At 39.8% G+C, this 17,370-nt stretch overlaps 1 protein-coding gene across 1 annotated transcript in view; it reads right to left on the reverse strand.

Annotated features, from left to right (window-relative positions):
* LOC149280533 (cyclin-dependent kinase 14) overlaps positions 1-17,370 on the reverse strand; it is a 168,239-nt gene that overhangs the window by 110,389 nt on the left and 40,480 nt on the right. The window contains exon 3 of the mRNA XM_089500382.1: positions 6,811-7,056. Within this exon, the coding sequence (XP_089356508.1) occupies positions 6,811-7,056 (246 nt within the window). The remainder of the gene's footprint in view (positions 1-6,810; positions 7,057-17,370) is intronic.

Raw genomic sequence — 17,370 nt, forward strand, 5'->3', positions numbered from 1 at the left:
AACATACTGAACGTATAATGCTGTTCTCTGATTCTATACCATTTCACTTCAATCACCATCATTCTCCAAGTACCACGTCTACAATACCGTTGTCTCTTTTCTCAAGTTCCTCTATCAATAGAACTTTTATTTCCATCCCCCAGTACCACCACACTATATCTGTATTGCTCTCCTATTAGATGTTTAGTTTTCACCTGCTGAATACAAATATATATTTTTTTTCTTCCTATTTTTGCTTTAAAAGTTAAACTTGGATCCATAAAATAAACGCAATGGATCCCTATGGTGCAATTCACTGTCAAGGAGTATCATAACACCACCTGCCACTTTTTGACAAAACTCCAGTGAGACAATAAAAACAACCCTTAATGGAAGATTAAACCCCGAATCACCTGATGTCTCTTATACAAACTGTGTGGATTATACGTCCCATGCATGTTTCATTACCATCCAGTAGCTTGTGAATACCGTACTTAATCACTACATGTATTTTCTGTGTTATTCAGTGTTATTTTTTTTGCCTGCGTCAACATCGAAAGAATATTACCCACCGGGGAAAGATTATATCAACAGACCTAGACTTAATTAAGTGAAATGAACACTAACAATTAATTTAGTAACACTTTCATTTGTCGAATGCAGGTGATTTCAGAAGGTGTAGGAGATGATTAGTTTGTGATAATAGTGGGCTATTTATGTCAACGTTTGCGATGCCAGCAGGTTCTGCCCTCCAGAGGAACCATTTGCGATAGATGGTAACATCAATTTACTTTATGTATCCTGCCAAAGCAACTGCAAGGTTCACTAAGCCAGCTTCTCTCCCCTTTCTTTTCAATACTAGCTGATTTTGGATTCGAAACACAAGCCTAAATTAAGGTGACAGAGGTGTACCTAGAGTATTTGGTACCTGGGGCAGATCCTCTGTGTGGCACCCCCCTACAAACAAATGAATGTTGGCAAGAATATTTCACAAATTCATGAAAACAAATTATTGACTTATAAATAAATATATTTAAATAAAATACATTTACTGAACAGGAACCTTGGCGAGAAAAGAGAGTTTCCTCGCCCGGTGGTAAGCTGCGGGCCCGCATAGACCTCTGCTCAGCTGGACTCGGCCCGCTGTGCAACCCCCTGGTGAGTAGTACCCAGGGCAAACCGCCACAGCCCCCCCCCTTAGGTATGCTACTGAAAGGTAACTATCACCAGCCCCTCCATATCTTGTAATTTACCTTTTTGTTAACAGTAATATTTTCTAACCAGGGGGAGCACATTTTTCCTAGACATGTATACACGTCGCATGTTGCCGTTTAAGCTAACCCCATAGCTTAAAGGGACACTCTAATGCAGGATAACTGCGTGCGCATGATCTTAAGCTGCTCCCATTGATTTCCATGAGAGCGCTTTCCTGCCACCGACTGGTTGCTTCAAGTAGCCAATCAATGAAAAGAATCGTCAGAACATGGAGGAGGAGGGCAGCTGCAGATCAATATAGGGAATTGTTTTAGTTTTTTTCTCCATTCTTTTTTAGTGGTGATATCAGAATTTTCAGGAAAGCCTTACGCATATGTCATGCATGTGATAACCTCTACCACTTCTGCTGAAAGGCAGGTCCACTTATCCATCCTCGTCTTGGTAAAGTAAAGTAAAATTTCCTAATATTACACTCAAACCTCCAATTCTCTAGTTTTAGACAACGACCTCTGGTCTCAACACTTCGCCTCCTATGAAACACACTGCCATTCTTTGCTTTGTTGAATTCCTTTATGAATCACATCTCATCTTATCCCTTTCTCCTCCAAGCTATAAATGTTGAGATCCCTTAGGCTTTCATAATAATTGTTATCCTGCAAACCATTCCCCATTTCTGTAGCCCTCCTCGTAACGCTCCCTCTGATATCTAACATTTCCTTTCAACCACAAAGCATGTCTTAACCATGAAGAAATGACTGCAATTAAAAGGACACCGACATTAAAAGTAAATTTGATTAAAAGCACATAAGAAACTGTCTATAAAAATCTGTCTCTGTGACATTTTTCTTGAATTTCTAATGTATGTGTTTTGAAACGGCAATTTCATATTGGAGTTTTTACTTCATTGCCAGACATGTAATACCCTTGTTATGTTGCATACAAAATTCTAAAGATTGATTGTTACAGAAAGTGTTTTGGATGTAATCTTTTATGTTTTTGTTTTTATTTCCAGGTGTATGATCAGGAGTGAGCCTAAAGTTACTGGTGAATGGATACAGGGTTTCTTTGCCCCCATACACCATAGGTGGGCAAGGATATAATATTTTGAGCTTCTCATAATATCACCCTCCCTCCCCAACTAACACACAAACACACGAACATACTAACACACACACCGTAACAACAAAAACACATATGCACACATACACTTACATTAACACCATACACTAACACACATACTCTCTTATAATGTAGAGCCTATCTTCATTGCCGTAGAGGTGCCTGGGTACAGTGGACCCACAAAACCTGCCTTAACGCGCCCCTGTGTGTGATTCTGTTTTAGTTCATTAAATTTGTCAACAATAATCAGAGACATATGAAGCGTTCCCTGGCTGTGGATTGCCACATAGGAGCAGAGATAGTTAAATATGTAGATGTGAGTTATAACATAGAATGAAACATTGCAGTTTCCATGTGGAATGGATTTTGAGATCTAGTAATTGTCAAAGGCACATATACACAGCACCAAGCAAACAGAATTGTTACCAACCATGTGAAAAAGCTATTTTTCATTGCTCCTGGCCACAGGTCCAAATGTGTGTGCGTGGGAAACATGCAGGCAAAATTGGGTCATATTATATGGAACTAGCCAATGGGGAATTATTGTATATAACTAGCAACATCAAAAGGAACTAAAGTGTTAAGTATTAGAGAGAAACAGACGCTACAGTCTATAGGCACTTCTACCCTCAAATCTACTTAAGTTGGCACAAAGAGCTAGGTAGAACATGAGTAAAAGAGCATGGATTTTGGTAAACACGAGGGTGGAGGACTAATAGGGCCACCAGTAAGTCTCTCCACTTCTGTCTCAGTATACCTAGAAACTAAAGGACCAGGACACATACCAAGTCTGCCCAAGTAGACTCTGCCAGGGGAGGGTTTCCAGTTTTCCACTATACCAGGGCTCGACGAATCCCAGGCACCAGGTCGCCATGGCGACAGAATTTTGTCCTGGCGCCTAGGTGTTTGTCAACCTGTTCCACAAAAAAATTGGAGTCTGGGCAGACAGCACAGCCACTCCGAGCTCGCCCCCGAGCCTGAGATCACTTCCACGGAGTGATCCTGTAGGCTGAAAACGCGGTTGCTGGAAAACCAGCAATCGTGTTTTCAGCTGCCACAGGCATCTTCAGGGAAGGGGGTTGAGTGTTGATTGGGGACCTGACCCAACACCCCCCTGCTGCCTGATCGCTCCAGATCACTCCTGACCAACTGTTAGTTTAAAAAAAATCCTGGCTCCTAACTTTTTTAGCTGGCGCCTAGATTCACAACAAGCCCTGTTGTCAAGCCCTGCTCTATACAGCCCAGGGGCAGGCCTAAGCTAGATGTCAATATAATATCATATAGCAAAACATTTACCAAACATGCTTATTACACACAATCTGGTCCTGCACAATACATATTTGCCTAGATGGACAACATAAAATGAGCACAAACAGTAGGTGTAAATGCTGCCTAAAGCCCTCAATGAAATGCTTTTTGGTAAACAATAGATCAGCTGCCTCTGTGACCCGCATAACAATTAAATCAAATAGATAAAGGGAAAAAGTCAGACACTAGCAAAGAGCCCTTGAACAATGATTATAATCATGTATCACACATAGTATTGCAGAAGAGAAACACCTTTGGGTATTTGAGAGTCCCAACATCACACAACTCCCAGTACCCCTGCTGAGTTTTATCAATATTGAGGCAAATAGACGACAACCTCCCTTTGCAGCTATCGGTGAACAAGGCGTAGGATCAGCTGTCCTAAGCAGTGGCATATTCTGGAATTGGCCAACTAGGCAGAGCCTCATTAGTTAACTTGTCCTTAAAAAGCAGGCAGCGGGAAATGACTTCATATCCCAGAGCTCAGCATTAAGGACTTCAGCGAAGAGGGGCGGCTGGTGGTGCTGTCCTGTCTTGGGCCTAGGGCAACATCGAAGGTAAATACGGTTCTGGTCCTAAGTAGCAAAAAGTGCACAAACTAGTTTATATCGTGCTTCAAGAGCTTTAAACACTACATTAATGCTTGTCAAATGCCTGGGTAAGATTTGCATGGTAGATATGCGATTCTAAGTGGGTTCTCTGTACTGTAATTACCCCCCTGCATTGCGTGTACAGGGAAATAGTCCAGTGATTGTTCACAGCTTTTGAATTTAGTTGTGCGAACTAAAATTTGAGTTTTACTATGTATACTTACATTTTCTATATATTGATGTTGACAACATAAGTTAAGCCTTCTAGCACCATAATGACGGAGAAAGAATATAAACGCTAGAACAGGAGAACCATAACAACACAGCAAGCAATAATTAACCCCATTTAACATCATTTGCAGCACATTTATTGAAATCTGGAGTATTGCTTTAATCTGTCTACCTCTACACTCTGGTTATTGATGTTTTCTGACCCAAACAGCCACCAAAATAAACTAAATATTTCCCCCGGGAGGCATTTTAAAGCTTTTGTTCCGCATATAGCGAACACCCTTATAGCATGTCCTTACCCGCTGTCATATGACCACCTTTTCCACTGATAAGAGTGTTTGTTATTGTTCACTGATCACAGTCAGAGCTGCTGGTGGAGATAAATGAACTTTTAGCCACTGTGACCTTCCTGCGTTCCTTCGATTTTAAAATCATAGTACCGTATTTGCTCGATTATAAGACGACCCCCCAAAATCTAAATATTAATTTATAAAAAAAAAAGAAGAAAAAGCCTGAATATAAGACAACCCTATAGGAAAAAAGTTTTACCAGTAAATGTTAATTCATGTAAACTATGTGAACAAATTGTTTGATAATAAAAGCTATGATTGAGAAAAATATTTTGTTTTTATTTCCTTTTTTTTTTTCGAACCTGCCCCCCCGCCCCCAGGCTTGCCCCAGGCTTGCCACCCAGAAATGCCTTATACCCCATATATGCCACAGTGCCCCATGATATGCCTTTTAACCCTCTAAATGCCACCGTGCCCCATGATATGCCTTTTGACCCCCTATGTGCCACTCTGCCTCCAGAATTGCCTTATACCCCCCTATATGCCACTCTGGCATTTAGGGGATTAAAAGGCATATTATGGAGCAGAGTGGCATATAGGGAGGTATAAGGCATTTCAGGAGGCAGAGTGGCGTATAGAGGGTTAAAAGGCATTTCTGGAGGCAGAGTGGCATTAAGGGGGTTAAAAGGCATTTCACAGAGCACTCTGCCTCCAGAAATGCCTTATGCCCCCCATTTAACACTCCCTCCCCCTCCCTCCTCCAAACTTACCGGAGCTTCTGAGTCCCCGGTGCTTAGTCCAGGCAGCGTGTAGAGAGACAGAAGTTGTCTACGCGAATCGCGTAGAGCTCTACACGCTGCTCGGACTAAGCCCCAGGGACTCAGAAGCACCGGTAAGTTGGAGGGGGCATAACACAGGAGGATCCAGCTGCCCTGCATTGCTGCGGGGGATCTGGATCTTAGTCTCATAGTCTGATTATAAGACGACCCCGATTATAAGACGTGGGCGATTTTTCAGAGCATTTGCTCTGGAAAAAACCTTGTCTTATAATCGAGCAAATACGGTAATTGCTGTAAAATATTGTAATGGTGCTGCTCCACTTAAGCAAAAACATTAGATAACTTTAGCAGATCTCTCACTTTGTTCTTTCCTCTGAAAGTTTACACATACACACACATATATATATAAACACATACACATACAGTTTCTATGGCAACTCTGCTGTTGTGTCACGTGACAGTTAATTTTGTTTAATACATCATTTTTGCTGGGAACACTTTATTATGATAAAAGTGCCAAGGATGAAAAGAATGACTTTTAGTTGTCAAAGTGTTGTCCCATATCACATATTTCATTTGTATTCCTTGAATTTCTGCTACTCGTTTCTCTTTTATTTGGGGTTTCATTGTTCAACAGGCTGGTAACCGTTACCAACCCAAAAATCATTTACATTTATATAAAATTAATTCATACATTTTATATAGGGTATAGTGTTGCTACATACCAGTTAGCTAATCACATGATGTGTCCACACTCTTAATAAACACAGTTTTGGCAGCTCTTTATCATAGGGATTTTTCAGAAAATGCTCAGAAACATATATAGGTTAATGGCTAGATCACAAAGTAAAAGAAATATATATTTAATGAGATAATTAAATAACCGCGTCCCTTCAAGCCACTATTTCCACCACTGGATGCATTCATTTGTCATTCACAGAGGATTGTCAAATATTAACATTTCTTTTTACGACGATCTTGTTCTCTGTGTCATGGCAATACACAATGTTTTAGACCGGGGTCTCATTACAAATTGTAATCATTTGTAACGTATAATGGATATAGTGTACAGCTCTTGAAAGGAAGAGGGGAAAAAAATAGAGTCAAACCATCGTAATCTGTGGATTTAGCAGCAGAGCAAAAAGCATACTTGCAGCCTTCCGAGAAACGCACCTATGTGTTATTTATTAACTCCTTGCCAATTAAACAGAAAACCGTAACCTAATGCAAAAACATATTTTTCTCCCTCCCAAAGCCTATTCCTAGGACAGAGGTTTCATCCGTTGCATACTTTCTTACCGAGCTGGGGCTTGAATGGCGTCTGACTTTGGGAGATTCCTTGCCCACGGATGCGCTCTTAAAGCTAATGCATGCATTGTTTTCAGAATGCACTCGCTTCACCTGGTTTGCAGCTTTTTCAAACGGGTCGAAACTGCTATGAGTCCTCTGCACCTTGACCTTCTTGTCTTCGGGAATGGTGTCCAGAGGCTTAATTACAGAGTCCATTCCATGGCAGTTCCGAGTGGACATCTTGGTGACACATATCTGCAAGGATTATACGGAAACTCAGTAAGTGGTCACATAATATAAGTATTTAATGAAACAAACCCACACGTACACACACACACACACACACGCACATCTTATCCCGTAAAGTGCTGAGAATTACTATTATTCACTGTTGTGAAAAGCGAACATGCGCTCGTCATCAGGAAGTATTGTGTGGGTAGAACGCAACAATCAAATTAGTAATCAATCCCTTAACTGCCGAAACACGAGAACACAGCATCTGAATAGTGTAACCCAAACAAGCTCCGACACATAATACAACCTGTATCTAACTGATAGTGTAGCATCTGACAGTGTGTCTAAAATATATCCATACCTTTCTTTATCAGCACAAACATATTACTAGCCTGTCCCCTGTAATGCCCTTTCTAAATATTTTTCCTATAGACCTCATGCATTTTACTGCAATGAAATTGGATTTAAAAAATTAGACATCTGTCTCATTTAACTCCTTCCTTGGTCGCCTTTACTAAAACCGTATGCGGGAAGCCTACTTCTAGTACATGCTCACGAATACTCCTGATGAAGTCAATTATTAAAATCAGCTAGATTCTGAAAAACTGAATCTACTACAATGAATTCATCTTTTGTATTTAGATCAGCTAATTATTAACCCCTTAAGGACAATGGGCGCCCCCTAAACCCATTGAAAACAATGCATTTTGAGCATTGTCATTAAGGGGTTAATAAGTAATTCAATGTGGATTCACAAAAGGTCAACATTTTCTTTTCCGATATAGGGATGTTGAAACCCATATATATTTAAACGTACATATTATACATACGATGGAGTAACACTAGTTGGTAACCATGATTTCTGGGATTGGGTATGCATGGGGCACGCATAAGGCTATCCTGAACAAAAGAAAATGCCAACGACCAAAGTACGGCTTGATGTCTTCCAGTAGGGTGAAAAGCCAATTAGATAGGCCAAACTGCTTGTGTGTGCCGTCACATGCTGACTTTTTATTACTTAAATTTAGAAAAAATAAAATACATCAACCCAGCACCCACGCTATAGTTTTCTTTTTCTGAATTAATGTACACTGCTGAGAATTATTATTCTTACTCAAAAGTCTATTCTGCATGCGAAGATAAATGAGCCTTTGGCATTAATAAAAGTGTCAATGTATTCATGTGCACACTTTTCATTTGTGTTATGCTTTAACACCATTAGTTTTATTCAGGCTACACAAGCATGACAATTTTTATTGCTCTGGTTCAATGACTGGTGTAAACAAACGTTTAAAATTGACGACTGATTTTTGCAGATGTTTGTTTGCATAAAACAAATTCAGATTTTTTGCTTTTTTGTTCTAACTAAGCCTATTTTCTCACTAGGCTTATTCATCAAAGCAAGAACTGGCAGTAGACGTGCAGTTTCAACATGTCGGCTTCACTATACTTTATGAAGACCCAAACTTATGACCTTCTGGTGCGAGAACTTTGGGTTGTCCATACATAATACTTAATTTATGTATAATTCGATCTCCTGAAACTCACCTTACTATTGAATTATTTGTTATATAGGGCCAGCTTAGCCAGTCTTATAGCAAAGTCCCAATAGGTCTAATATACCTAGTTCGCCTTATTTAAACAAAATAAAAGAATCCAGAAGGAAAAGAACTGTGGATCCTTTACTGCCTGGAGTGGGTTCAGAAGGAAGGCATCCTTTCATTTACACCCCAAGAGCTGTTTATATAGAGCCTGTTCACGACTATCTCATGTGAGTTTATCCTGTACCCCACATCATAACTTCATTTATGGGTTACACTATGATCTCTCTCTGTGTCTCAATTTACAGGGCTAAAAGAGAGGTCTAAACCACAGTATATGCAAGTATATATATATATATATATATATATATATATATAGATAGATAGATATGCTCTAAGGTTGTGTATTGGGGCATGTGCGCTTATACCTTTATGTTTATTGTTATTTGTATTATTTGAGTGGAAATTTAGAGTGTTTTTTTCACGAGGTGAGTTATAAATTGCACTTTACTTTGCACTTGTTATTTATTGATTTTTTTATATATATATATATATATATAAAGTCCCAATAGGGCACCCATCCCCATAATTACAATCTGCTCAACTCGAAAGTTAAGGACATGGATGCGTCATGTTCCCTGAGAAAAGATCTGCAAATTAAAAAAGGTACCCACTGAGGCGGACACCGTAACTTGACAGTTTAAAGGGTCTTTTTGTAGAACTCTCGGTATGGTGAGCATTCTATGACCCACTAAGGTGCGAAGTTCCAAAGATGGTCCAGCAAGTTGCTGTTTTGCCATTGATTAGACAGACAAGGTCATTGCAGCAATGATGACACCTCTTTGCAGTCCTAGATTAGAGTTTATGCTGGCTTTTTCTATTACGAGGACACATGCTGATTTTGGAGTGAACGACTGCTTTCACACTATTTTTGGGCTTTTCTTACTAAACCATTCATTGCACTAATGTTTTATTCAGTGATCAGATTTCAATCTTTATGAATGATTGAACCAACCTGAATATTCATTTTGCAAATTCATAATTCAGCAGATCACATGCACAGGGAAGTTGACAATTTAAACTAGCCTTTTTTGATATCTTTTTTAGTTGATTTTGTGGTTCTACTTGAAACCCTACTTTACTGGAACTATAATATGCAAAACCAAGTTAATTTTTTTTAGTTTACCCCTAAGGCTATGGATTACAAACTTGTAAAGCGTGCCATGCATGGAAATGCTGGAATCAGTGCGTGCATTCGTTTCTTTGACATGTGACAGGGACACGCAGCGTGAGCCATCAGCAACTTGAATATCACACATGACAGTCCATTGGGCTTTCCGCCTATCCAAGTGTCATAGAAGATTGTTTTGTTCTAAAACATTTTTTCCGACCGTACTGTACATTCTATAGCAGACAATAGTGGCCAAGTGGGTTTTACGTTTTTAATTATGACATCTAAGCCTTTAGGTCGCGTTCCAAAAAGTTGTTTCTGAAACAGATGGCAGCATTGATAAAATGTTTCCGTTGAACAGAGTAAGGAAACGCTGCAAAGGTTCATGAGCTAACCCTTATGTGAAATTTAGACAACTTATGCTTTAAAAGTAGAAATAAGTATCTTCTGGGTGATTCGGTTATTTGGTTCCCTTCTTCCTCTACACAGTAAATACTCCCCCTGAGGTCACTCATTTGTTTCACAGTGAGAAATTGCATAAATTACTGTTCCGTGTCAATGGAAACTCATAGCAGTAATAATTTTTATTTAATCTCCAGATTGTACAGTCACATTAGCCCTAAAGCCAACTTCTATCTACTTTAGAACCTTTGGCATAATATACTCATCATTGTGTCATGCATCCACACTCTGCAAATCAGCATGTTTAGATGTAAAGTCCCAAAGAAAAACATTTTCTCCTTGAGCATTAAATCCAGCGCTGCATACGGTAATGTATATTAGCATTGACAAACTTGTATCTCAATGAACCTCCTTTATCTGGAGGTTGCTATTGATGTAATATTTTGGGTGACTTTTCTTCCAACATACTGGTTCCTTATGGCAATGCCAATGAAGTCAGTGTATGGTTGGGTGATTAGGACCAAGTCATTCTTTTAATCACCACAACAGAATCCAGGGTGTTTGTTGAGTAGACTGGGATAACAGTACTAGAATACAGAAGTGGTTAACAAGCCTAAACATATCCAAAAACAGCAGAGTAATTTTTAAATAATTTTTTAATCCAATACTGGTAATAACCATTCAAAATATTTTTAAATATATACTCTGTAAAAGTAAATTGATTCCCTGGCAGCATTTTTTGGACATAACACTGGTAAATTACATAATCTTTAAACAGTCTTCCAACCTGCGGTACTAGCATCCATGAGCCCTTCCTGATGGGGACCATCAGGTTCTTTACTATTGCTTTGGTTTCAGAGAATAAAGGATTTATCTTGGAAGGAATGTTGGGTAAAAGTTCCTGAGGAACTTGGACAACCCTGCTCTAGTGCAGTCAAATCAGTGTATTGTCTACCATATTAATGATTAATAATACAGATCTGCTTAGCAATAAACATACAATGTAGAAAAATAGGACCGTTTCTAGCTCACCTGTTTTCGCTTTGGCCATGTAAAAGGTAGAATACAAGTTTTATGTCTGAAATGATCACCCGCCATTTAGCACAGTGGTGTCTGTCTGATGCTCAATGTTCTCTGACATTAAATTCAATAAGAATACATTTAGTTTGACCTACAATTATAGTTAACTATGGAAAAGTGATAATTGGCCTACAATTTGGGGATAAATGTCAAAAGAAAACCAACATGTGATTAATTTGAACTGCTTTAATTTCCAAGCGAAACAAGAAGGCGCATCAGCCTATGGCGGGGGAAAGGACGAGGGGATGAGTACTCGTGTTTACATCATCACGCTGTGAACCTGCTGCACCTGAAAACATTGCCTGTGACTCAGTAATGCATTTCGAATAGATTTGTCCAATTTTGTGAATTTTTATAAACCTGCCTTCTGTACAAAATAAAAATAAAACAAAACCGGCATATCATAGCACATTTTGTTCCAGCTCTCTCCGACTTTCGTGATTAATTAAAATCACAGAATTGGAAGATGCCCAGTTTTAAAAGATGTGAAAAATTGCCCCTTCCATTATAGTACAAAATGTTATGCAGGGTCCGGGGTAGCACAGGTTTCTGAATCCACAATGCAGAGACGGAGAGACGGACTCACAAGACAGACAAAATACTTATCGAGAAATCCAAAACAGCAGGGAAAGCCCAAGGTCGGGGCGGACGGCACAGGATCAAGGTAAAAAACAAGCCAAGGTTCAGTACACGAGAGACACAGGTAGACTAGAAGCAGAAGCAAACAAACCCAGAGCAAATCACTATGTGACTCTTTGAACGGGGACTGAACTAGTGGGACAGAAGGTTTAAATTGGAACAAGGGCGGGAAAATCAACACTGGACCAATAGGATTGTGAATCGCGACCGACGCAAGTGAATAGCGTTGTCGCGAACGTCATTCATGAGCGTGCAGTGTCAGTGTGCAACACCCGCGAGCGTGCCACTTCGACACACTTTAGAGCGCGGCGGCTCGCATAACAGTGTGCATGTCCTCTTGCGGAGAGGACGTGTGCGCGTCATCACGTGAGCGCTGCCCATCAGCGGGACCCCGGCAGACACGGCAGGCGTGACACAAAGCATGAAGGTGTGCTAACTTTTCCAAGCAAGTAGCTAGAGGAGGAAAGAAAACAACTTACACCTTGACCATAGTTTTGAAGGAATATGTACTCAGAACATACACACACACTATATATATAAATATATATATACACATACACACATCATATATGTATATATAGAGAGACAGAAGTACAGTATCTCACAAAAGTGAGTACATCTGTAAATATTTTTATTTTTTTCATGTGACAACACTGAAGAAGTGACACTCTGCAATGTAAAGTAGTGAGCGTACAGCCTGTATAACAGTGTAAGTTTGCTGTCCCCTCAAAATAACTCAACACACAGCCATTAATGTCTAAACCTTGGCAACAAAAGTGAGTACACCCCTAAGTGGAAATGTCCAAATTGGGCCCAGTTAGCCATGCATGTGACACACTTACGTCCCGTCAGCTCCAGTGCTGGTTTGGGAAAACGCTGCCCGCAGCGGTCGTTTTGGAAAGAAAAGTCTTCAAATGACTTCAATGGGACGGAGTCCTTCGACTAACCGTCTGCTTCAAGCAGTTGCAGGGCTGTAGGTTCTACATCAGGTAAGTGCCTTTTTATTTTATTTTCATTTTGGACAAATGCATATTAAAGTGGTCACGGAGTACTTTAATGTGTTTTAATCTATAGTGTGGGGGGGTCAGGGACACTAAGCTGACCCTTTAAAATGTTTGCTGTTGCAAATCTACAAATTCTAGCCTCCCCCTAGTAGTCGAAAGCTTAAACCATCTTCGCACCACAAGATAATAAGTCATGCTACAAAAGCACAGCCAGGACTTAAACGCACTTAATATAATAAATTACACGCAATAGATTACTTCATTTCTGTAGAGAGCCTGCTCCTGCATTAGCATCAAGAGCTTTTACAAAGACTGATGTCCAACACCATAAAAAACCGAGTCGATTCAATAATACCAGGGTGATATAACACGATTTGGACAAACTCAAGAGGAAAAATAAACAAAAAACAGAATACTGTACTGAACATTATTAAACTGCAGAAATGTAATAAGTCTGGTTTTATAATCATTGCCTCCAAAGCAAATAAATAAAATAGTGTGACAGCAGAGAACTGATTTTGAATGCGCCAAAACACCCATAAAAATTATCATCACTGCAAAAAAACTGCGAACTAATGTATAGATTAACATTGTATATACCGTATTTGCTCGATTATAAGACTAGGTTTTTTTCAGAGCAAATTAAACACACAAACCCCCCAGCTTCCCAGCACTTTAAGGAGATGCCTTCACGGATGTTGGCTAGCTGGCAGCTGCATTTATGTTTTGATAAAATACGTGGACGGTGGAGCATGACTGCTACTTTAAAGGAACAAGGTCAGAATCGCTAAATATTAAAAAAATATATATATTATAGCAGTCTAGCGCTATTAATATCAGAGACCGCTTCTACTTTAATATGCATTCTTGCTTAGAGGGGATGTCAAGGACATCAGACTGTCCCTTTAAGACATGTTTCCACTGTTACTTCTATAGATGGAACGAAGCTGTCATTTAAAAGTAAATTGTCTCATATTAACAACGGGAGCCAACTGAGCATTTAGCATTAATTTTATTTTTAAATTAAGTGACAGCCTGCCAGATCTCTGGGAAAGCGAAACAAAAAAATGGCTCCCTGTTATGAAGTTATCCCCACTGTCCGCATCCCAAAAGCTGAACCACCAAAAGAAGGTGAAAACTTAAAGGGGAGGAAAACCCTAAGCAAAAAACCATAAGATGACTGCTTTTTATTACATTGGTGGCATGACGTTTTATTTATAGAGCGCCAGGAGATTCCATAGTATTATCACAATAATGGGGAAAACAAACACGAATAAACATTAGATATACTGTAACAGAAGGAGAGGGGCTGCTCTGGTGGGCTTACAATCAAGGTACACATATTGCAAATTCAATCTGTAAATACTGTGCAATGTAGTGAAATGTAAAAATGTATGAGAATTTTTTTTCCTCTTATATAAACCCATAAGCCAGGAATATACTTTCCAAAATGTTTTTCCTTCTTTTGATGTAGCCGTAGGTGTCAGGTTGGCCCATCATGTTGCTTAGTAACTTGTGCACACAGTCTCTGTAGGAGTCGCAGATACAGGATTTGGCGAGCCTCCCATCTGATCAGGTTACAGAGTATTTACAGTACTTAAGTGAAGCCATGACACAGCGAGGCCTGCGCACGCTCATCGGCAGTCAGCCTTACGGACGACGTTCTGTGCCGAGCAAGCCATATCCCAACAAAGCGCTCCCCTGAAGTATTACATTATTATACATTATATTACATAAACATATACCACATAGCAGCTTGTCTTTAAAACAATATGCATACTAGGTCACCAATGTGTTACAATGGTTGGCCAGCTAATATCGTTCAGCAGGGTCATGCCAGGCTGATTACCCGGGTTCATTCAAGTTACAATCTGCCAAGTTGCTTTTGCAAGCATTAAAGACGGGCAAGAGGGAATGTGAGCTGCAACCCAATAGCCATAGTTTACACTTCATACACCTTGCTTTAGGTCTTTGGTTTCTTGGTATGGGGGGGGGGCACTTTAAGGCCAATAACCACCTGATGATGAAAGTGCAGCCAATGGCTAAAAGTGCACAGCCACGCTCTATGGTTTTAGGTTCACGTAGCGAGCTGCTGGGCATTTCCAGCTGCCGGCCGCACGCGGGAGCAGCAGATTGGCTAAGTGCGTGGGGCTGTCGGCCAGTGACCCATCCGGCATTTGCCCGGTGTGCCAGTCCAGGCCTTGGTTTCATAGTGCCAGGTGTTCTGGTTACTCTTCTGAATTTCATGGCAAACTCTAAGGCTGCTCTTTAATTTCAAATGCAATTAGCAGCTCAGAAATGTAGCCAAAACAGACCTAAAAACTTAAATGGCAAAGAAACATTAGAAACGCATTTTATATTTGTGGTGAATGTTTTTTTTGTTTGTTTTTTTAAAGTACGGCTTCCACTATTATCAGTCCTTAAGCCCTGCTATATAAATACCAACAGTAAAGTTTGTAATAGAGCTACAATTTATATTTGTAGACCAATGAAACAAAACATTAGATTAGACAATATGGCAAAATATTATGGTCAATTCTTATAGAGGGCATTAGCAAGGATACGACAATCAAATGGCTTTTTCTTTTTATTCCTCACTTCCTTTTCCGTCAAGTCTTTGCCAAAATGGGTATTATTTGAGTATAATTGTTCAGACATGATATTAATATCTTTAACAGCGGTGATGAATGATACGAAACACACCACTATTTATTTCATTTTAAACATGTTGAATTGTGTCGAGCGGAAAGCTTATGGGTCGCCTGCAGAGTTACCAGCACCATCATCTCGTAGCATGAAAATAGATTACAGGTGTACCGGTATGAAATTTGGGGTGAAAGAACTGGATAATGGAAATTATTTTAGTGAGATGAATTGTGTCACTGTAGGGGAGCTGTGCACCGTCAGGGCCCACAGAATGATCCACATTTATCTGAACTTGGATACATATATAAACATATAGAAGCAGACCAGAAGCTTAACATTGTTGTCCCATGTATGTTTAAACTCCCACCACACTTCTGCTGGGAGGCTGTTCCACTTATCTTCTACTTTCTAAGTAATAATCAAAAGCCCAGATTCCCCAATCTGATTTTTCATGAATTCATAATTTTTGATAACGTCAATTTACTTTAAAGTATTTTCTGCACATATTTTACCAATTACTTTAAACACGATGTGGTGTATCAGGTTAGTACAGAAAGACCTATGCCATATTTAATATATGTAATTCATGCGTGTACACATCATTTTTCATCCTGACACATCCCATTTCTTATTACAGAAAATAATTACATTAGATTTTATTTTTTTCTTCTTAAACGTCAAGAAACATTCACGATTTAGGATCTGACGGATCAAAAGTGGGTCTCTTGCATTCTACTCTTAATTTTTGCCAGGGGGTGAATCCAGTGAAGCTGTAAATCTCATGGGGGGGGGGGGGGGGGAGAAACCATGGTAGATAAATAAGGAATAGTGTATATTCCATCATAAAGACCGACTCTGAGTACTGGGTGGGGTAAGTAGCACAACGCAGCCGGCGCTTACGGGGTTAATTCTAGACTCCCCATTTCTAAAGGTTTATAAACTGTGTACACTGGGAAAGACTCCCCGCGGAGAATTCTCAATATTCTTCTGGGACCTCGGGTTAACCTTCTGAGCAGCAGCGCTGATCTCATCTCTGAAACTCAGTCGGTTAAGAAGCACTGAGGTTTTAAATAATTTAGAATAAAGCGTGCATCAAGGCGGCCTCAAGAACAGACATGAGATCTTTAAAATCCATATATAACAACATTAGAATCCATTCAACTAAAATGTGTACAGTTTTTTTTTTTATCCCCCAAAAATAAAAGGTAAAACTTACCGTTGTTCCGTACTCATCATAGACCGCTTTACCTACAAACTCTTCTCCATGTCTCTGAGCAATGCCACCGATTGCGGTCAGGCCGGGCTCATTCAGCAAATGAATTCAAAACAGGTTTCTGCTCGAGCAAGCTGGAACGGGAAGGTTGTACTACACTGGAGAGAGGGGGAATCGATGACTACGTAGAGGAAAAGCTCTATAGGCGAGATATTCTCCGAGGATTGCCATGTACAGGGCGCAGATGTGTACAGTCAAGACAACATGCGCTTGTCTGAGACTCGCCAGCTTTTAAATACACAGCCGTACGATGCATTAAAAAAAGATATAATACATAAGGATGGGCTTGCCTATGGAGTTTCACGGAAGGCAGGCTATCTAGTCTCTGCAGCATAAACGCAGCCAGCGAGAACACACAGGCTTGACAGTTTGCGATATACTGTCCCCGTTTTAAATTGTATTGATTCGAAGGCGGACGTGAATACATAGAAGCAGACAAATTGCTGGAGGTGGTTTTGTTCTGAATCATAATAAAAAAGATGCATGTAATCACGGAGATGGCAGTCACTGTGGCCAATTCATTTTTTTTTCCTTCTTCCAAAGCACAGCAAGAAACCAATTAGTCTCTCCGAAACCTAA

This window comes from Sceloporus occidentalis, unplaced genomic scaffold (genome assembly GCF_023333645.1).
Source record: "Sceloporus occidentalis isolate IW3139 unplaced genomic scaffold, rSceOcc1.0.p SCAF_154, whole genome shotgun sequence".
Lineage (NCBI taxonomy): Eukaryota > Metazoa > Chordata > Lepidosauria > Squamata > Phrynosomatidae > Sceloporus > Sceloporus occidentalis.